At 65.8% G+C, this 21,659-nt stretch overlaps 1 protein-coding gene across 1 annotated transcript in view; it reads left to right on the top strand.

Moving 5' to 3' along the window:
* Positions 1-7,148, top strand: part of FGFRL1 (fibroblast growth factor receptor like 1) — a 14,248-nt gene extending 7,100 nt beyond the window's left edge. The window contains exons 3-7 of the mRNA XM_046655656.1: positions 3,301-3,573; positions 4,788-4,868; positions 4,951-5,235; positions 5,310-5,663; positions 5,846-7,148. Of these exons, the coding sequence (XP_046511612.1) occupies positions 3,301-3,573; positions 4,788-4,868; positions 4,951-5,235; positions 5,310-5,663; positions 5,846-6,294 (1,442 nt within the window). The 3' untranslated portion in view covers positions 6,295-7,148. The remainder of the gene's footprint in view (positions 1-3,300; positions 3,574-4,787; positions 4,869-4,950; positions 5,236-5,309; positions 5,664-5,845) is intronic.
* The last annotated feature ends 14,511 nt before the right edge of the window (positions 7,149-21,659 follow it).

The raw sequence follows: 21,659 nt of genomic DNA, 5'->3' as shown, positions 1-21,659 counted from the left end.
AGTGTCTTGGGACAGTGAGTGGTTCCAGGGGACAGTGTCTGGGGACAACAGGTGGGTCTGGGGGACAGTGTCTGGGGACAGTGAGTGGGTCCTGAGGACAGTGTCTCGGGGCAGCAGGTGGGTCCGGGGGACAGTGTCTTGGAACAGCGAGTGGGTCGGGGGACAGTGTCTAGGGACAGCCAGTGGGTCCAGGGGACAGTGTCTGGGGACAGTGAGTGGGTCTGGGGGACAGTGTCTGGGGGGCACCGTGACAGGGTCTATATGTGACACCTGAGCTCCGGGTGGCAGTTGGGAAGCCTGGCCACGTAGGCTGGCCGTGTGGGGCCATCCCGGTTGCTGCACCTAGCCTCTCCCGGCACACCTATTCCTGGCCATGTTCTCACAGCTGGGAGAGGAGTGGAGGACGGGGAGGGGCTCTGTGCATTCTGTCCATGCCCCAAACTTTTCAGGCCTGTGGCTTAGGGTGTGTGTAGGGCCAGGGGGCTTCCTAGAGGAGGTGCTCCTGGGGAGGGGCTGAGGCTGGCTGGAGGACCCTGGAGGAGGCCAAACCGCCACTGTCGGGCCCCTCCAGGCCCTACCCTGGAGCTGTCAGGCTCTCCTCCCAGGCCAGGTGGGGACCGTCTGCCCCTCTGCGTCCTCCAGGTATCCAAGGGCCTCAGCCTTGCCTCAGTTTCCCCACGGCTGAGTGGGCTGGACCCCTGTTCAGGTGGAACAATGGGGCTTGTGTTTCCCAGGCTAAATATAGAACTGTGGCAGTCGCGCTGGCGGCCAGAATTCCCAGGAATCTGGGGGGGCTGGGCCTCCTGCCCGTGAGCCTGTGGGGGTCTCTGCAGGGGCCAGGGCCCGGGAGCTGGCCTGGCGTCGGGTCCCGCGGAACCCAGGTGGGGGCAGACGGGGCTGGCTGCGGGAGCAGGGGCTGTTTGCTTTAGGATAAGGCTGGCTCCAGCCGGGCCGCCTGTTCTCCCGCGGTGCTCGCAGGCTGGCCCTCGGGGCCACGCTTCCAGCCCGTCTGGCGGTCACTTGGCCGGGTGGCTCCTCTCTGCAGCGACCAGGGGGCGTCCCTGCCGCCCCATAGAGGCCCCCACTCCTTCAGCTTCCTGCTTGGGGGCAGGGTGTGCTGGCAGTGGCCCCTGCAGTTCAAGCCATACTTTCTCTGCCACTGAGGCAGGCTCCCTCAGGGGTGGGGGTGTTCAAGCAGCCCCCAATCGTGCCCCCAGGAGGGGCTGGGATGGGCAAAGCCCCAGCAGAGAGGGACGGTGCCCCTCGGGCAGGCACTGTCTTTCCCCCTGCACTGTCTGGGCAGTTGCATGTGTCCATGTGTACAGGCGTGTGGCCGTGTCTGTCTTCTTCTGGGGGGGAGGGCTTGTGCCCAGGGGTCAGCCCGGGAGGCCCAGGGCACTGGACAGGCTGGGGGCGCCCTCTTTGTCCTGCAGCCTGGGAGGCCCTGTGAATGGTGGAATTTCAGGCAGTGACAGGTGGCGACAGGGTCTGCCTGGGAATGAGCTGGGACCCTGGATGTGCTGAGGGGCCTCAGGAGGCCCGTTTGTCTGTGGGCGGGTGCCTGGGGGGCCCTGCAGACAGTTGAGTAATTGGGGAGAGGTGGGTCTCAGCCCCTTCCCACCTCTGCTCTTCTTGTGCCTTTCAGGGGTGCCGGGGGCTGGCGAGGAGGGGGCTGGCTGGGGGCACAGGGACGACTGGGGCCTGTGGAGCAGTCTAGGAGCAGCACGGTGGGGGTGGGCTTAGAGGCAGAATGTGGGTGCAGAAGAGAGGTCCCCGAGAGGCTGGGGACTGGCTGCATCTTGGCAGGTGGGCTTGGTGGAGTGGAGTGTGTAGGCACGCGTGGGTGGGAGCAGGTGGGGGGTGGGAGGAGACCCCCAGACCCCACCCTTTTTGTTTGTGGTCATAGAGGAAAGATGTCCATGGTGCTGTGTTCCTGACACCCCAGTCCCCCCAGCAGGGCTGGGATGCTGCTGCTGGAATCAGCCTCAGGACTGGGGACCCCCCTGTCTGGGCTGTCATCTGCCTGCATCCAAATGGGGACGGCCCCCCACCCTTCCCTCAGTGCCCCAGACGGAGGCAGTAGGGGCTCAATGCTCTGTGAGGGTTCCTGGGAGATGGGAGATGACGAATGAAAAGCTGCTGCTGGAGTCTGGAGACCCCACAGAAGCATGGTGGGCCCTGGTTGCAAAGGCCGGCAACGTACCCAGCTGGTAATCGCGTGTTGAAGACATACCAGCTGGTTATTAAAAACACGTGCCGCCTTCAGTCCCCGTAGCGATAGCATCTCGGAGCAGCCGCTGCCTCCTGGCACCTCCTTGTGGCCAGGACGCAGCATGCTGGACCCTAGCCTGGAGTGGCTGCAGGGTAGGGTGGATGCCCCTGGCCACTGGCTGGCAGGCAGGGTCCTGGGAGCTGGTCCCAGCCAGGCCTCTGGGAAGGGTGGCTGAGTGCCCATGGCTGCCTCTCCTGATCCAGGGGTACAGTGGATGGGGTGACCATGTAAGAGCCCAGCACCCTGGGTCACCCTGTGGATGCTGCAGATGGGCCCAGGCTCTGAGCTGCAGGCACCGGGCAGGGGCCTGAGAGTCCGCCAGAAGGTGGCCCCACTCCCATCTGATACTTGCAGTGTCCTCTGGGGTTGTGTCCCCCTAGGACTAAGCCACCTGGTGCCACATGGCTGGCGGCAGGGAGGCCCTTGGCCAGGCAGGCTGACCTGGGAAGATGTGGCCCACGCAGACACATAGGCGCAGACATGGGATACCCGTGTGTGTGTGCAGGGATTCACTCATGGCATGTGTGCACACGCGGACACATGGGCTTGCCTGCAGGGAGCCAGTGAGAGGCCGCCCGAGCTCCAGCTGACCTGCATTCTGGTTCCTGTGCATTGGCGCATAGTGGGTGCTCAGGGGGTGTGGGCCAGAGCCTGGCGCACAGTGAGTGCTCAGGGCATGTGTGCCGGAGCCTGGCACACAGTTGGTACTTGGGGGGTGGGCTGGAGCCTGGCGCACAGTGGGTACTCAGGGGGTGTGGGCCAGAGCCTGGCGCACCGTAGGTGCTCAGTGGATCTGGGCCTGGCACACAGTGGGCCGTGGGTAAACGCCAGCTCCTGTGATCTGGGAGGAGGGCCCTGTGCTGCAGGCCTCTGTTGCCTTTGCTGGGCAAGCGTGTCTGGGCGGAGTCCTGGGTGGGGACCCAATAGCGACAGCCCCCTCCCCTGGGCTCCCAGCCCCCATGCCTGCCTCCACTCCTGACGTCAGCCAGTCCCTTCCTCCCTGACCGAGCCCTCTGACCTGCCCTCAGGCCCCCCGAGGATGGCGGACAAGGTGGTCCCACGGCAGGTGGCCCGGCTGGGCCGCACCGTGCGCCTGCAGTGCCCTGTGGAGGGGGACCCGCCGCCACTGACCATGTGGACCAAGGACGGCCGCACGATCCACGGTGGCTGGAGTCGCTTCCGTGTGCTGCCCCAGGGGCTGAAGGTGAAGGAGGTGGAGCGGGAGGACGCCGGTGCCTACGTGTGTAAGGCCACCAATGGCTTTGGCAGCCTCAGTGTCAACTACACCCTCATTGTGATGGGTGAGTGATGTCCATGCCAGGGTAGGGGGTGGGACAGGCTGGGCCTTGCCATGTGTGTCCCGAGGCAGCACAGCCCTGGGGTAGGGGGGCAGTCTAACCCACCCACCCACCTGACCTCTGTCCCCACCTCAGCCTGGCCTTCCTCCTCGGCCCTACACCTTGGGGGCCCTTCCTCCCAGGCCCCTCCTTGCCAAAGGTTCTGCTAAGCCAGGGGCCGGGGCTGGCTGGGGGGCAGCAGGAGGGGTAAGGGGGGCCCCAGGGTGGTGGTCCCATAGAAGGGTGGGCAGGGCCAGCTGGTGGCCTTGGTGTCAGCCATAACTTTGAGGCTCAGGTTTCCAAGTTCAGAGAGGCCGCCGGGAAGCTCAGGGCCTTCTGTTCTCTTCTGCCTCTGGGGCCCAGGCTCGGGGACTGGGTGGTGTCCCCAGTGACACGCCCTCAGCTTGCTGGTACCAGGCGCTGGCGCCCGGCCCTGCCCCACAGGCTGCTGGGTGTGGGTCCCTCAGGGAGGAGTCTCCCAGGTCCGCTGGGGTGGGGATCCTGGGTGTGGGTCCCTCAGGGCGGGGCGGAGGCTCCTTGGCAGCCACGCTGGCCCATCTCACACAGGGGGAGCCTGACCCATGCCCCCTCGACTCGGTCCCAGGGTGGGGGCCTGAGACGCCTGGCCGTGATCCTGGGCTTGGGGGAGGCAGCGGCTGTCACGAGGAGGGGGCATTCCTCAGCATGCCCCACCCCCCGGCTCGGGCCCCTCGGGCCTTCTCCGGGCTGTGGAATGGGAATACTGTGGGTGTCCCCCCCACCGTCCTTTCAAAGGGGAGGATGACCAGGCGGTATGTGAGCCATGTCAGTTCACCATCCCTCGGCCCCTTGATGTGGGCTAGGGTTACTGCAGCTGCCGGCTGGGCCCAGCCCCTCCTCCCCAGCCCTGCAGACCCCCCGGAGCCGGGGTGGGGGGGCTGGCTCTCTGGACCCACCCGCGCCTGTCGGGGTCACCTGCACCCAGGGAGGAGACCGGCCGGCCGGGTGCTCCTGCCCAGCTGTCTCTGGGATTCTGCGATGTGGGTGTGCACCCATGGCCTCCCACTTGCTTGTTTCTAGAGCTTTCCCAGCCGGTCCCATGGAACCAGCCCAGGGTTTGGGTGGGGGCTGGGGGCTGGGCTGGGGTCTGGTGGGGGCTGCTGGGACTCCTCTCACATGACACGCCCTCCCCTCTGCAGATGACACCAGCCCAGGGAGGGAGAGCCCGGGGCGTGACGGCTCCTCCGGGGGCCAGGAGGACCCCGCCAGCAAGCAGTGGGGTGAGCACGTGGCTGTCACCGTCCTCCTGGGTGCAGGTGGGGCCGGCCTCCTGGCGCCCGCTGACCTCTGTGCACCCCACAGCGCGGCCCCGCTTCACGCAGCCCTCCAAGATGCGGCGCCGGGTGATCGCCCGGCCCGTGGGCAGCTCCGTGCGGCTCAAGTGCGTGGCCAGTGGGCACCCACGACCCGACATCATGTGGATGAAGGATGACCAGGCCCTGACGCGCCCAGAGGCCGGTGAGCACAGGAAGAAGAAGTGGACGCTGAGCCTGAAGAACCTGCGCCCTGAGGACAGCGGCAAGTACACGTGCCGCGTGTCGAACCGCGCGGGCGCCATCAACGCCACCTACAAGGTGGACGTGATCCGTGAGTGCCGGGCTGGGGGGTAGGGGGGTAGAGGGTGCCCGGGGGCCACGCCCACATGCTGTGTCCCTGCACAGAGCGGACGCGCTCCAAGCCTGTGCTCACGGGCACGCACCCCGTGAACACGACAGTGGACTTCGGGGGCACGACGTCCTTCCAGTGCAAAGTGCGCAGTGACGTGAAGCCGGTGATCCAGTGGCTGAAGCGTGTGGAGTACGGCGCCGAGGGCCGCTACAACTCCACCATCGACGTGGGTGGCCAGAAGTTCGTTGTGCTGCCCACCGGCGATGTGTGGTCGCGGCCCGATGGCTCCTACCTCAACAAGCTGCTCATCACCCGTGCCCGCCAGGATGACGCGGGCATGTACATCTGTCTGGGCGCGAACACCATGGGCTACAGTTTCCGCAGCGCCTTCCTCACTGTGCTGCCAGGTGGGTGGGCCTGCCCCGCCCCCTCCTACTGCCCGCCCCCACCCCTGGGCCACGAGGGACAAGATTGCCCTGGCAGGGCACCGCCCAGGGCCCATCCGTGTTGCAGGCCAGCCTTGTGCAGACATTCCTGGGCCCCATGGCAACATTTCCCTCCTCACCCCCTTCCTCGGTCTCTCCTGCAGACCCAAAGCCGCCAGGGCCACCGGTAGCCCCCTCGTCCTCGTCCACCAGCCTGCCGTGGCCAGTGGTCATTGGCATCCCAGCCGGCGCTGTCTTCATCCTGGGCACCGTGCTCCTGTGGCTCTGCCAGGCTAAGAAGAAGCCGTGCGCACCCACACCGGCTCCTCCCGTGCCCGCACATCGCCCGCCCGCCCCTGCCCGAGACCGCAGTGGGGATAAGGACCTGTGTGCAGCGGCTGCCCTGGGCACCAGCCCTGGCGTGGGGCTGTGTGAGGAGCTTGGGCCCCTGGTGGCCCCCCAGCACCTGCTGGGCCCGGGCTCGGCTACTGGCCCCAAGCTTTACCCCAAACTCTACACAGATGTGCACACACACACGCACACGCACTCACACACGCACTCACACGTGGAGGGCAAGATCCACCAGCACCAGCACATCCACTACCAGTGCTAGATGGTGCTGCCTGTCGGGGTGCCGGCCCACCGGAGCTCAGGGCCGCAGGGTGGACACGCGGAGGCCAAAGAGGGCAGGCGGGTGGGGCAGAGGGGCACGGAGGGAGATGGACAAAGGCGAGAGGCAAGGCCGGCACCCTGGGCGCCCTGTGTGAGGCACACACACACAGACACACAGACACACAGACACACACGCTCAGGCCAAGCACCTCTGGGAAGGTCTGCATTTGTAACTTTGCAGTGCGCATGTAGCGATGGTGGGCTGGTAGATGAAGGAGCACCACGGCCCCGTGAGGAGGATCTCGTGGGGGCCACGTCACCCCCCGGCCTGGCAGATCGGAGAGGCACCCTGGCTTTGCAAACCAAAAACCCCAACCCCTGCGCCACGCCTGCCTGTGTCCCCGTCCAGACCTCGGCAGGCGGGTGGCTATTTTTGCCACCACCTGTCCTGGGTGCCCAGGAGTCCACCAGTACCCTGGGCTGGGGGGGGTTGGACGTAGCAGTCCCAGGCCCTGTCCTGAGAGGCCGGAGCCCGCCGAAGGGTGACTTCCAACCCCCTCACCCCCGGCCTCCCACTGCCAGAGAGAAGGGGCCCTTGATATTTATATTTAAGAAATTAAGATAATAATATTAATAATGATGAAAGGAGGGCCGGGCTGCAGAGACCTGGCTTCTCCTGGGGCCCAGGACCTACCTGGCCTTGTGGCCATGCTGGATGTCCACCTCGGGCTGGGCGCCTGTCACTCCACTGCCTGTGGTGGGCCCAGACCTCTGTAATTTTATAGAGTTTGAGCTGAAGCTTCGTATATTTAATTTATTTTGTTAAACAAGAAAATGTGCATCCTTTTCCCCTAAGCTGGTGTCCCTGCCTGTGTCTGCATGTGTGCGCACAGGTGTGTGCATACGTGCGTGGGCCCGTCTGTGTACAGGTATGTGCATGTGTGCACGTGTGTCTTTGTGTCAGGCTGGGCCGCTCATCAGCACCTCTGAACGGGACTCGGGCAGCTGAGTGTGGAGCGCTGCCCCACACTGCCGCGAGCGCCTCCCTGGCTGGCCAGAGTCCTGCACCCTGCCCAGTGAGCGTTCCTTTGCTGTACCGGCACAGCCCCTGTGGCCCTCGGAGCGGGGCCTGTGCTTCCCCGTCCCATGCTTAGGGGTTCCGTTGGGTGGTCTGGGTGGGGAGGCAGCTGGCCTTGGAGGGCTGGGCCTCACTGTCACCTCTGTCCAGGCACCTGCCACCTGCAGGGCACCGTCAGAAGGGTCTACCAGCTGCCCCCTGGGTTGTGCACAAGGGGCTCCCTCTCTGGATGGGGAAACTGAGGCTCTGGGTTGCTCAGCCAGCACAGAACGTCAGGCTGTCTCTGGCCCGGGGGTTCTGCAGCTTCTTAAGCACCGAAATGACATGTGTGATTTTAGCAAAGCCACTGGCGTGAGGCGTGTTCATCCCCGAAGCCTCAGAAGGTCCGGCAGCAGGGGCATGGCCTTGCTGGTGTCCAGGGCACTGCCGGGCTGCCACTGGTTCTTAGAGCTTCAAGAAACGAGGACAGGCTCTGCCCGACCCCACAGGTCAGGGCGCCCACTGTTCTTGCCAGGCACTGCTGGTCCCCTCAGACTGTACCTCCCCAAGGTCAGGGCTGGGTCTCCCCTCCTCCGACCCCTCACGTTGGGGTAGAGTCCCCTTCTTCCTCCTCCCCACCGAGGGCAGATCTGGGTCCCATCTCTCACCTCTGGTACCCGGGGCTGGGCCCCCACCCCCCTGCTGGGACCCCCATGCAGTGCAAGATCGACTCCCCTGTCTTCAACATGCCCTCCTCCTCTGTCCTCCCAGGGTAGGCCCCACTCCTGTCCCCAAGGAGACAGGGCTTGCCTGAGGGTGCTCCTCACTCCATGAGCAGTAACCAGGCTTGGAGTAGGGCCAGCAGCCTCTGGGTGATGGAGGCCACTTATGGTGGACGCCATGGGAGACCAAGGCCCTGGCTGGGTGTGGGAAGCCCCACTGCAGTGACCAGGGGGAGCAGTGGGGCTGCAGGTGGCCCACAGCTGGTGGCTGATCAGATGTTCCCAGACAGGACAGACTGGGGGTCGACACCTGGCTGGGTTTCTGTCTGATGTAGGGGAGTCGTGGAGAGAAGTATGACCTTGGGCTGTGGGGAGACCTTGGGTGGCAGGGAGACCTCAGGTAGTGGGCCAGCTTTAGGTCACAAGGATGAGCTGCCCCCTCACCAGGGGGTGGGCAGGGGGGCAGGCACCATTGGGGGCACAGCCCCCCCAGAACCTCAAAAGCAGACTGGGACTCCCGACCTCATGTCTGTGTGTTGGCCTGAGGTCCACTGCTGCTCCCCTGGGCTCACGTCAGGACTGCCCTCATCATCTGCCCTAGGGCAGTTGGAGGGGCTAATGATCTGCCCACCCCTGATGGTCACTCTCTCTCGGGCAAGATGGGCCTGGGTCTCTCTCAGACCAGCGGCCCTGGGTTCCCCATCCCCCGAGGGCCTTTCAGGGGAGAGACGAGGGCTGGTCCTTCTGTGGGCACACTGGAGTGCCTGGCTGGGCAGGGGGACCCTGTGGAAGACTAGACAGACCTGGCCCACCTTCACGAGGCTGCCCTGCCACCTTGAAGCCCAAGCTCCCCACGGCCAGCCGGCAAACCACACCCTGGAGCTCAGAGCCCTCAGCCAGGGCCCCCATGTCTTCAGCTTTCTGCCCTGGGGTGCAGGGGCTGCCTGGAGGGGACGTCAGCATTTCCTTGCTCCCCATGCAGGTTAGACCCTCCTCTTTCAGCCCCCCAGTCCCAGCTGTGAGCCCTGGCTCGGCTCACTCCCTATGTTTCCAGCCCAATCCTACTGTGATCTCCGGCGATTCCACATCCACATGGATGCCCCTTGACCTCGGCTCCTGGCTGCCCCCCCACCCCTTACAAGACCCATTTTGAGCCCGTCCACTGTGGAGGTGTATGTGGGCCGCCCTGTACCCTGCACTCTGGGGTGGAAGCTCCTTTCCCCTCGGGGGACGGGGGGACAGGGGGGACAGAGGCTGGTGGGTGCTTGCCACAGGGGTGTGGGTGTGGGGCAGGACTGCGGTAAGGGGGCTGGCCTTGTCCACCCTAAATGGACATTTGTTGATTGGCTCGCCGACTGACTGGCTGGTGGCAGCAGTGGAGGCTGGGCAGTGGGCCTCCCTGGACCCCGCACCCCTGTCTCTCTGGGCACCGTCCCCATCAGAGACCCCCAGGCCAGGCTCAGAGGGGCATGCACTTGCCAGGTGCTGGGTGACAGGGGATGGGGCTGAGGGTGTGCCAAGGGGAGTGCAAAGGGCCGGGGGTGGCGCCACATCTCCTGCCAGCTTGAGGGGCCAGGCTCTGGGTCTTGCCCCTCTGTGGTCGCTCCTCGCCCCATGGTCGCCCCCCATGGTCACCCTGCTGTGGTCACCCTGCCATGGTCACCCTGCTGTAGTTGCCCTTCAACGTACACCAAGGCCAGGCCCCAAAGTGCCCTTGGCCGCAAGCAGAAAGGCCAGTGGACAGCTGCCAATGTCCCGGGACCACCAACGGGAACACAAACGCCTCCTGTCTGGGCTCTGTGGGTCTCCCTGGGGGGTGGGGTGGGCCTGGGCCCGGCCCTGGGGGCTCCAGTCCGGAGGTGAAGGAGGGGATCCAGCTGTGTCCTCAGAGTGACCCCAGGCTAGGCCGGGCTGGGCGGGCCCTCTGCTGGCCCTTTGGGGAGGAGACTCCTGGTGTTCTTGGTGGGGTGCTGGGGTTCTAGGTGGGTGGGGGTGCCAGGAGGTGGGGCCCAGGTTCTGAGCCAGGCCGGCGATCTTCCCTCTGATCCGCTCCTGGGCGACGATGAGCCGGTCCCCTTGAAGCCCGGCGAACTTGAAAGGGTGGCCCAGCCTCTGACGCCCTCGGGTGTGACTGCCCCCGCTGCCCAGCCCTGCCAGCTTCAAAGGGGTGTACGAGAGCCGTCCTGCAGCTGTCCCAGAGGGGGGGCCTGGGGCCGGTGCCCAGGGAGGGGCAGTGCGACAGGAGGCCGAAGATGAGGGGGACGTGGGAGAACCCCACCCCCACGGGCCTTTGGTCAGGAGGGCCTGGCAGGAGATCAGAGCCCTGTCCCAAGGCCAGGCCAGGGGACCTGGGACAGGAATGCAGGATGTGGGACACAGGAAAGGGGACAGGAACATGGGACATGCAGTCGGGACAGAAGACGGGGACACTTCGCACAGCACACATTGGCCTGGCACGGGGCACAGGGTCAAGGACCGGCAGTTCCCAGTGCAGAGCTTGCAGGGGCCTGGACCTGCTGTGGGGGCTGGGCTGGGATGGAGGGGCTAAATGGCGAGCACCCCCGGGGTGACCTTGCCCAGGCCCAGTGCACAAGGCTGGGCCCCACGGAGACATGCGGGCCAGTGGGCCAGGGCTGCTGTGAGGCGGGGTACAGAGACAGGGACTCCCACAGGGCGAAGCCTATGCTGGGAGCTGGGCTCCCCAGGCTGGGCTAGGATGGGGGGAAGCAGCCCCCACCCCACACCTGGCACCAGCATCTGCCTTGAACACCTCGGAGTGTCCCAGGAGACCAGAGTGCTCAGTGGAGCCCCGCCATGTTCAGGGGGCAGGGATTGGTGCTGCTTGTCACATGGAGGGGCGGAACAGGGGTGGGGCATGGTGACCAGGGCCTGGTGATCCTCTGTGCCCTGCGCTGACCTCGAGGCTGCCTCGCCCACATGGCCACCCAGGTCTGGCTGGGCTCAAGGCCCGCACACAAAGGCCAGGTGGGCACCAGGACAGGGTGGGGGAAGCTGGGGGTCAGGGGGCTCTCCTGAGGGGCCAGGGGTTGTGGCCACCTGGGGACCCAGGCCCTGCGTTCCCAGGGTGACCCAGGGTCCTGGGGTTCAGGGTTTATTTTTAGAGCTCATGACACTGCCCAACGTTGGGGCTGGGGGTGGTTGACGGAGGGCCCTCCCCGGTCATCCTGGGCCAGCTGAACGGGCCACTGCTGGGGCTCAGGAGCCCTCAGCGACCCTGCAGCAGAGCTGGCCTGGGGCGGCCAGTCTGGGTGGGCTGGTGGGATCTGGGAAGGGCTTGCCAAGAGGGCCCCTCCGTGCGCCCTCACTGGGCTCAGAGTGGGCTTGGCTCTGGAAGCAGAGGCCCCACAGCTCCAGGCACGGCAGGGCTGGGTGGAAGCAGGAGTGAAGGAGGGAGCCGACGTGGTCTGAGGGTCGTCCAGCTCCACTCACCTCCCGGCTGGTGAGACTCGGCACCCAGGGGAACGCTTACCCAGCCCCAGATGTGCTCCGGGCCCACCTGTCCGCGGGGTCGGGGTTGGACCCCGTGCCGCGGCCTTCCCAGCCAGCCTCTCAGCCAGGCTGCCCAGGCACAGTCCCTCAGGTGTCCCGCCCCCAGGCCTGCCCTGGCCACTCCCAAGCCCAGGACTGACCCCACTGGCAGCTCTGTCCTCCAGCCCTGACTGCCAGCCCTGACTGCTGTCCTTCCCCTGGTTTAACCCCCATCCTATCAGCCCCACCCAGGGCGTCCCCTTCACTCCCGCAGCCGAGCCCCCTTCAGTCCTTGCCTTGGCTTGGAGGCCCCCACAGGCCAGCACGCCCCAGGCTCAGCCCCCTGATCCCTGGATGCCACTGTCTGTGCAAGGGAGATTGGTCTCCACTCAGGCTGGCACACTTTGGTGACCTAGGTGGGAGCTTGCACAGGTGCCTGGGCCTGGGGACCCAGGAGCACTGGTGGCGGGATCTGCAGTGGAGCATAGGGGCTTCCCCTGTGGAGACCACCTGCTCCCAACAGCTCATTCTGGCCTCACAAACCTAATCTTCTGTGCTGCCTGGAGTCAGTTTGGGGTCCTGCCCTGTGGGCCCAGGAGCCCAGCCCTGAATGTGCCTCTGCTGGGCAATAGCCCAGCCCAGACTCTGCAGCCGCTGGTGCCCTGGTCAGCTGCCCACGCCCTTAGCGTCTTGAAAGCCGCCAACACAGGGCTTGCTCTGGCCCCGGCTTCGTGCCCCAGTCCACCATGTGGTGGCTGTTGGTCAGGACCCTTCCCGTGGCCTCCCGGGCACCTCGGGCAACCCGGGGATCAGGGGCTCTGCCTTCACAATTCAGGATCAGCTCAGGGCAGGTGAAGTCCTGGGGTGGGGACCCCTGGGCACATGCCTGCTTCTCGGATGCAGGCTGGTTCATTCTGGGGGGGTCTTGACTGTCTGGGGTGACAAGGCAGTGTGCTTGGGTCAGTCTCGTGGCTAGTGCAGTGTCTCGAGGCTTCCTGGGGGCTGCAGCCCCCAGAGGGGTCGTGGGTTGGCATACGCACCGTCATTCGCTCCCTGATCTCAGACCAGTTCTGCCCGGGCCCTTGCCCAGAGGCTCGCCCCTCCTCTAACATAGTGGAGGGCTCTCTCCTCAGCCAGAGGGGCGTGGGTTCAGCCCCAGAGGCTCACTGACCCCTGTCCCCCCACCCCCACTGCACCTTCAGGTCCCCAGGGAGGCCCGGCCGAGAAGCACGTGTGGTGCGGTTCTGAGGGGCCTCACCAACCACCCCGCAGCCCAGCCCTGGGGAGGGGCGCGTGAGAGACCCCGGGGAGGGGACCTCAGCTGAGGCCAGATGTCTACCCCCAAGGTGGCTGAGCAGAGACTACGCCTGATGTCAGGGTGATCCCAGGTGAGGCTCCCACGCCCCCAGGCAGCTGCCCACCCAACCCCCGCTCCCTCAACAGCAGCCGCTGGGCATCTGGCCCTGGGCCGGCAGGTGGTGACAGCTGCCAACAGCTGGCCGGAGGAGCGGACGGACGCTGGCCTTATCCCAAGTCATGGGTGGGGGTGGGGTGGGCCTGACTCGGCCCTCAAGGACCTGGGCTCGGTCACAGTTGCAGGGGTGCGTAGAGTCCCAGGGAAGGCAAGTTCTCCTACCCTGTGGCCCGTGACGCCCTCTCCTGGGCCCTGGAAGGACCCTTTCAGAGACGACAGCCCAGGAGAGCAGGGAACGGCCAGGGGCATCTCGGCCCTGGTGTCCGGGATGGTAAAGCTGGGAGGCTCCGTCTGTCTCTGGGGGGTCTCTGGGGTCTTGGGGCCTCCCACAGGGAGGGGCAAGGGCAGCAGAGCAGCAGAGGCCAGACAAAGGGAGGAGGCTGGGCAGCCGGCAGGGGTCTTTGCTAGCAGGCAGTGGCCCCCACATCAGTGTCCATCCTGATGGGAGGCAGCTGGTGGACTTGGGTGGGGAGGCCATGGCGAGAGTGGATGCCCACTGCCAGTGCTGATCCCCTCCACAGGCTCACAGTGCAGGGTGGGGACAACCGGTCCACCCAGACCCCTGACCTTCCTGGAAAACCATCCGTCTCCGTGGGCCCCTGCAGAGACAGGTGACTCTCCCCTGGGACCGCTGCCCCGTTCCTCAGCCCCCTCACCTGTCCCGCCCCAGCTCATCTCAGCCGCCGTTAGGAAGTCCCCTGGCCCAGGGCAGCCCTGGAGCCGCCCACTGCCTGGCTGGGACCCTCCCTTCCGTCATGCCCTGGGACCTGGTTTGGGTGGGATTATGCCTTCAAGAACACGGGGCCCCCAGTTCTAGGCAGGACCCAGTGAGCAGGGGCGGAGGGCTCAGGGACTCGCTGCCATCCTGCTCCCTCTGAGCCTCCTCTGGGAGGTGGGGTGTCACCGGCGGCCGCCATGAGGACTGCCTGTGCAGCCTGGCGTCTGGCATGTGGGAAGTGCAGGCCTCACCTCCAGTGGCCTGGCCAGGCTCTGACCTTCGATGTGTGGGTGGGAAGGTAGAAGTCCTGGGGGTCCCCATCGCACCCCCTCCTGGCCGGGAAACGCAGGCAGCCAGGACCACAGTCTCAACCGTCCTTGTGCTCTGTGCAGCATGGACAGTGATCCGTGCAGCTCCTCCTGCCACGGTGTGCACACATGAGTCCTCTGGGGCCAGGCAACCTCTCTGCATCCTGAGACCCCCAGCAGTTACCCAGCCACTCTGACCTTCAGTCTCCTCATCTGTGGGCTCAGGGGCTGATGGAAGCCCTGGGTGATCACATAGAAGGGAGGCGAGCCCAGGCCTGGCCCCAGAGAACACAGAATCACCCAGGACCTCAGCCTGGACCCACGCCCGGGAGGGGTGGAGTGGGGTGGGGTGGCACCAGGCTCCACAGAGGCAAATTCCTTCTTCCTTCACAGCTTTTTCCTCTATTTTTTTTCCCACTTTCTCCCAAAAGCCGTCCTCCGCGCTGCCCTGTGTTCCTGGAGCCTCTCCAAGACAATCGCACCAGCTCCCTTGTGGGCCACAAAGGTCCTTTGACGGTGGCGGCCGGAGCTAAACCCACAGTTGGGGTGAGGAGGGGGAGGGAGGGCTCCACTGGGCCCGCCCCGTACTCTGCAGGCTGAGCGGGCTCCCCGGACACCCTGCCTGCCCGAGCCCAGCGGCTCAAGGCTCCTCCGGCTGACGACCCTGCTCTGAGGGCCTGCCGGCCCCGCTTGTTCTGGGCGAGGCCGTGGAGTTTGTCCTGAGGAGGGGTCTGGCCAGCCAGGGATTGGACCACCTGTTGGGGGTTCTGTGGCCACAGGACCCTGGGCCCACCTGGCAAATGGGAGGGTGTTTGCCATGGGTAGTCTGTCCTTGCCAAGTGTCCCCCATGTGGGGCTCAGGGAGGCTGGGGTTCTGGTGCCCACACCTGTACACAGTGGCACTCATTACACGCTTGGTGAGAGGAGGGCTCTTGGACCCAGAACGTCAGGGTATGTGGCCAGGCAGCATGTCTGGGGCTGCGGCCCTTCTGCCTCCTCCCTCGTCTCTTGGGAACCAAGAGGTCTGGCCCCCTTTGGCTCCCAAAGACAACACTGAGCATGGGGCACCCCCAGATGCCCAGTGACCAGGGAGGCCTGGACACAGATGGACATCAGGGGACCTTTGCTTCTGGTCCAGCAGGGTGGATGGGCAGTGGTGGGTGTCACAGGACACGGAGGCCAGGCTGTGTGGGGGCTGGGGCTGACAGCGCTGCGCCACGGGCTGGCGACAGAAAGCGTCCATACAGGGGAAGGTGTGGAGCAGGCACAGTGAGATGGCCCAGTTGCTGCCCCGGGACGGGTGGAGGCCGCTGGGGAGGGTAGCGGCCGGCTCAGCCTGGGTCAGGCTCCTGGGATCCCGGGTCTGAGGCTGGTGCCCACGGCCGTCCACTCACTGGGCCCTCGCAGGTTGGCCAGAGGAGGCCTGCTTGGCTACAAACAGGAACGTCGCCCACGGGCCAGGCGGGAGCACCCGGCTGGGGAGAAGGCCCAGAGCAAGGCACAATCCACCCTTTGTTCCCGCGGCCTGGAGCCTGCGGGCCAAGAGGAAATGAGGGGAGCGCCAGCCAGCAGCCCTCACCCGCCCGGCAGTCCTCACCGCCAGGGCCGGGCAGACGCCAGGGCCCAGCCCAGCAGAGGGGCTGGAGAGTCTGCTCCAGGGAGGGGCAGGCTGCCCACCGCGTCCCCCTGGCCCAGCCAAGTCAGCATCCACGAGGGGCGGCAGGTCCCCATGGCACGGGCCTGGATGCCCATGCCCACTTCCTTACCTGCACCACCCCCCGTCCACCTTGGCAAGCCCCGGGCTGCTCAGGCGCCTGTTGGGGGCTGCGGCCTGGGCACAGGTCCTGGACAGCCCTGGGCAGCGCCTGCTCCAGTCTGAGGATGGCCCCTGCCCCTGGCCTCCCACCCGCAGCCCCAGACAAGTGCCTGAGTCCTCCCCGGCTGAGGGTGGATGGTGAGGGGCAGGGGTCTGGCTGGATGGGGCTGGGCCATGCCCCACCCTGCTCCTTACCACTCCCCAGGGCCCCCAGACGTGACCAAAGGGGGCTGCCATCCATCCTGGCAGCAGCCAAGCTTGTCCCCTCAACAGCGGAGGAGAGGACGTTGGGCCTGAAGGGCCAACCATCTGGCGGGTCCCACCTCAGAGTGCCATCCCCTCTGCCAAGTCCCGTCCAGGGGCAGCCCAGGACCACCGCCAGGAGTGTGTGCACCTGAGTGCGTGTGTGTACACCTGTGCGTGCCTGTGTGCCCCTGTGTGTACGTGCTCATGTGCTCGCACCGCGTGTGTACATGTGTGTGCACGAGTGCATGCATGTGGGCGTGTGGGGCTGGAGACCCCTTCTGTCCCCTCCCTCACACCTTCCTTCACTCCACGCAGCCCTGTGGGATCTGGGGCAGGAGCTGTGGGGCCGAGGACCCCTGGAGCCTCGTTCGTGAGTGCCCGGTGGGGTCTCCCTTGGAGGCCTGCACTGTGGGGCTGAGTGGCCACCTGGTACCCCACTTCGAGGTCCATTTTAGCCTCATCTGAGCCTGTGTTGAGGTTGAAAGGTGATCCCTGAAGCCCCTTTGTTGTGCCACCATGCTTGGCCTCCCAGGAAGGGCCGACTGCCCCGGGGGCCCAGGTTGATCCTCGCAGGCACAGATCCCCACCACGGCCGGACACCTAGCAGGCTGGCCTCCCTGGGGCCTCTCCTGGTGCCGGTCTGGGATGCAGAGCCCTGGCCTAGGGCCTCACCTGGGTCACAGCAGCCTTCAGGCCACCAGGCAGGAGCACCCAGGGACAAACCCCACAGGGCCACGGCACCCAGCCTCGGAGCTCAGGTCTGGGTGCTGGACCCTCTGGGATGGCCTGGAGCCTGAAGCCCACCCAGAAGTGGGAAGGTCCCGGGGGTCAGGAGGGCCTGTCCCGGGGTGGGGCAGTGGCTGTCACCACATCCCCGGACGGCTGGCTCCCACACTGGGTCGCACAGGCCAGCATGGGGTTTCTGGGTGCCCGCCCCAGGGAGGCCAGACTTGAGTCCACTGCCGTGGGGCCGGTCTCAGCCACCTAGCAGTGGGGACTGAGGGTCAGGGCCCGCTGTGCCCAGGGGCCCTGAACCAGAGTGAGTGTCCTCAGGGCAAGGAGAAGACTCTGAGGCCTGGGGACACGTATGTGCACATGCGTGTGTGTGTAACGACTGTGCTACTGTCACTCACCGGGGCACACAGACCACACAAAGAGTCCGCGGCCTTGGATGGCACTGCCAGCTGCTGTGGGGAGGCTGGAGGCTGGGCCTGGGCAGGCAGGGCTCAAATGAGACAGCCCACCCCCCCCATGCCTGAGAAGGGGCCCCACCTCCAGTTTTGGGGCGCCCCTGGCCTCCTGGTCTTGCCTTGTTCCCCCAACTTCTGGGTCAGCTGGACTCCCCACCAGCTCCTGCTGGCCGCAGGGAGCTCATCCAGACTGGCCGGGGTCCCAGGTGCCCCTTCCCCACCCCCAGCCCAGGCCTTGGACCACAGCCAACCCCTAGACAGTATTTCGGCTGCACAGGTCCAAGGGCTGGGGGTCCTGACTCCCTGCTGGCCCCTGCAGATGCCTTCCCGGGAGGCAGAGGGGAGCAGGCCTGGGCTCTGCAAATGGCAGCTAGAGCTGAGGCACTGAGTGCCCACCCAGTCGAGGCCCCCGGCCTGCCCTTGGCCCTGGCACCTGGGGCTTGCCCAGGAAGCTGTCAGAGCCCAGCCGAGAAGGCCATAGGGGTGCAGGCCCAGGGCTGACCCTCCCATCAGACGGGCCTCCCCCAGCGATGTCCTCTCCTGCTGCCTGCCCGGGAAGACGGGTTGCCACACACTTGGGGTAAAGGAGCATAACCCCATTCCAGAGGACACTCCTTCCCTGGCTGGTCCCACAGCCCATCCTGCTCTGCTCTGCTCTCCTGCCGCCCCAGCGAGGTAGGGGAGTGACAGATTTCCCTCTGGTGGGAACGGACCGTGCAGAGTAACACACTTTCAAGCAATGGGACTGAAAATATTGCCGAGAAAACGTGCGGATGGCGGGTGGGCAGCAGGGACACCGGCCTGCCCTGTGGGAGGCGCCCTGCACAGCCCTGCTGTCACCAGGGTCACCTGGAGGCAGGGGTGCTGGAGTGTGGCCCCAGGCCCCTGTGTGAGGTGGTGAGACGGTCACTTGCCACTACTGGACCAGCCCCGTGTCCCTCTGGCCCAGAGGGGGGCCACAGGGCCTGGCAGGGGGCCCTCAGCTCAGGTGGGGCATCTGAGGGGGCGCCCACCTCTGGGGCGGCCCTTCTGGCCTTGGGGCGCAGACTGTGGCTTGTCCCTGTCCTTCTAGGAGGTGGGGAAGCAGGGCCAGGAAGGGGCCCAGACGGGGCTGCTGTGGTTTCTCTCAGTCCCAGGGACCCCAGGGACCAGTGCACAATGCTGGGGTGTGCCCGCCCGTGGTTCTGTCCTCTAGGACACATCCACATCAAGGGCCCGGGCTCAGCAGCCCCCAGTGGGGTGTTGGGCACAGCAGGCAGGGGCCCTACCTGTTCCCTTGGGGCCCAGGTCCCTAAGTGACTGTCAGTGAGGGCGGCCCACCGGCACCGTCCTGGGGACATGCTCTGAGAACCTGTCCAGTGCCAGCGCAGCCACGAGGCTTTGAAGGGCCACGGTGCGTCCACCTCCTTCCACACACATCTGCAGAGCTCGCCGGCCTGCCTTCCGGAAGCTCCCTGAGCTGCAAAGTCAACACCGTTGTCTGATGGTTTCATTGCTTAAGCCGACGTAAGGTGCGGCTGGTGGCTCTTCCAAGGCAGACGAGGAGTTGCAGGTGGGCCCCAGCCCCGGCAGGAGTGTTGCAGCCACCTGCGGCCCCCAGGAGGGTGACCAAGAACAACCACTCTCCCGAGTGTGCAGCCTGGAGGCCTGCCGTGGTCCAGGGTGTCTGGGCCCGGAGGGAACCCTTGGAGGAGATGGCACCCGCCGGGGCCTGGGCTCCCCGCGGAGGCTGTAGGGCAGCCTTGCCTAGCCGTCTGACACCCAGATGCCTATGGCCAGGCCTCTCGTGCCCCCAGCCGGCCTGCGGGGGGCGCTGGGTGACTGGCCCTGTCTGGATGAAGGCTGGATCCACGCGCCGCTCAGGGTTTGAGCCCAAGCTCTGGTGCTGGGTGAGCTTAGCAGAACTGCACCTGGGGCCCGGCCGGAGGCTTCGGCAGGGGCTCCTCAGAGCCTCATCCTGGCCCTTGTGTCCAGCTGGGCCTGGACAGCTGCCCCCGGCCTTGTCCTCTGCACACGTTCCCGGCATGGGCCTGGGTGTTAGTGGGGGCTCCAGGAGAGTGCCGGGGAGGGGAGGCCCTGCGGTGGGACCACTCTGGGGGGTGCGGGAGCTGGCCTGGTGTGGCCCCTGAGCCAGGGTGCCGGCCTCACGCTGGAGGGGGCGTTGGGCGTCTCTGTGGCGGGCGGGCGAGCGCAGCTCTGGGCTCACGTTACAGTTTCCACTGGAAAAACAGCCCCATTTTGAATGTTGGCTCTGAGCTTTTACAAAATTGCAAATATATCCAGTTTCCTGACGACTGCTCACTGAGAGAACTTGGTTGTTTCTGCCGGCCTTGCTGAGGGTGGGCGCCCGGCCCAGCTGGAGAGACAGCCTGGGGCCAAGGGAGGCCGCGAGGGCCAGGCAGGCAGGGCTGACCTGCAGATCTGGGGGGACACTTCTGTTGGCCTGGCCAAGGGGTGTCAGTCCCCTAGCACTGGGATGGGCACTCGGGGTGCAGGCTCAGAGGAGGGAGGTGGGGAAACTGAGGCCGCCGTGGCCCGGAGTAGGAGGGAGATGTCACGGAAGGGCCCTCTGTCCCAAGTGATCACTCACTGTCCAGTATCGGGCAGGGCGTGGAGGCAGGCAATTCCAGTTCCCCACAGCTCCCATGGGGCTGCACCCAAACACCAAGGTTGGGGAGCCCTGCCCATTGGAGCCACTGTCTTCTGGTGCTGCCCTGTGACCTGTGCGTATGTTGTACACTCGTCCACAGCCTGGACGTCCCAGCAGGAAGGGAGGAACCGGTGCAAACCCAGGACTGGGGGTCTCAGGGGCAGGTCACTCCGGGGCCCCTCGGGACTGTCAGTCAGGCTGCAGTCATGTGTGGAGAGGCTGGGTGTGCACATGTGTCCATGCTGTGTGTGTGTACACCGTGTAAGTATGGGTGTGCTTCCGCCTCCCACACACTCAGGGTCAGGGTCAGGGTCAGGCTGCCAGCACCCCTCGCACGGCAGGGACCTGGTCTCCAGGGAGGACTCGGGTTCTGGAGGCTCCTGTGTCTGCGGCCCCGGCACGGCTCTTGGGTGGCCCTGTGTCCCTGGGGGGCTGCAGGGGGCAGAAGCCTGCTGTCCTGGTCCCAGTGTGTCCCCACGCCAGGCGCCCCGGCCGGGGTGAGGGCCCCTTGGCTGGCCGGTTTTCTTTGGAAGGCAGCGGAGCTCTCAATGCAGTTGACAAGCAGGTGACAAAAGTGCCCGCTGGGTAAGCCAGGACCCCACCGGCCCCGGCTGCATGCCCGTCCACGGGAGCCTCTGTATGATGCCAAAAACATCTGGAAATGCTTCCAAGGACGGGACTCGCGCAGGACGGGGAGGCTGGCGCCTCCCCTCCTCCGCCCACTGGCCGCGCCGTGTGTAGAGTGCTGCCTGGCGGGTGAGGGTGGACAGGAGACGCTGGCTCCCAGCAGAGGCTCCTTGGAGGTGGGAGCCTGAGATAGTTCCAGAAGGCCGGGTGCTTGCCCACTTCACAGACAGCTGAGGCTGTCCGCAGCCCTGGGGGCAGTTGACGTTCCTTCCTTTTAAATCTGTTCTTGTCCAATGTCTCCTGTGAAGGTCATGACCTTATGGAGGATTCTAGAAGCCATGGTGACCCCAGCCCTTCCTGAGGGTGGGGGACCACCAAAGGGGCCTCACGGTGACCCCAGCCCGGGGGTCGTGCGCCAGGAACCCACTCTTGTCGTCCTCACGAGGGGCAGAGGCCCCACCTGACTGACACTCAGGAAGCGTGCACGAGTCCACGGGATGCACCTCTCCCCGTGCTGCCCGGACGCCGGCGAGGGCCCGCGGGGCTCCAGGCTGGACATCGCCAAGGACAGGCCTCAGCACAGACGGACGCTGTCCTCCAACGTGCCCCGCCTCAATTACCCGCCAGGGGCCTTGGCTCAGAAAAGTCCTGAGGCGAATGGTTTTTCTGCCAAGTTTCCGTCTAAGATTTAAAAACGCAGAAACCAGAAGCCGTGAAGGTGGAAACGAGAGGAGAGGAGAGGAGAGGAGGGGAGAGGAGGAGTGCCTTGTGCGCAAGCAGCTCTGGGGACGAGCGCACGTGGCAGGCCCCAGCTGCCTGCCCGCAGGGAGACGAGGGACCCAGCACTCCAGGCTTGGTGGGCGCCGGTGGCCCTCGCCCGGGGTCCTGCTCACATGCACAGGCCATGCTCCCCAAGCCTGAACCCCGAGTCAGCACCGGGTCACCTGGTGCCAGAAACACAGCAACCCCAACGTGGCCCGGGGCTGAGGAGCAAGCGAGTGCTCCCTGCAGATGCTTCCCTCCCTCCCCACACTACATACCTGCACACGCACACATGTGCACACCCGTC

This window comes from Equus quagga, chromosome 3 (genome assembly GCF_021613505.1).
Source record: "Equus quagga isolate Etosha38 chromosome 3, UCLA_HA_Equagga_1.0, whole genome shotgun sequence".
Classification (NCBI taxonomy): Eukaryota; Metazoa; Chordata; class Mammalia; order Perissodactyla; family Equidae; genus Equus; species Equus quagga.
Note: the sequence above shows the minus strand (reverse complement) of the source record. Positions and strands in the feature narration are given on the sequence as shown.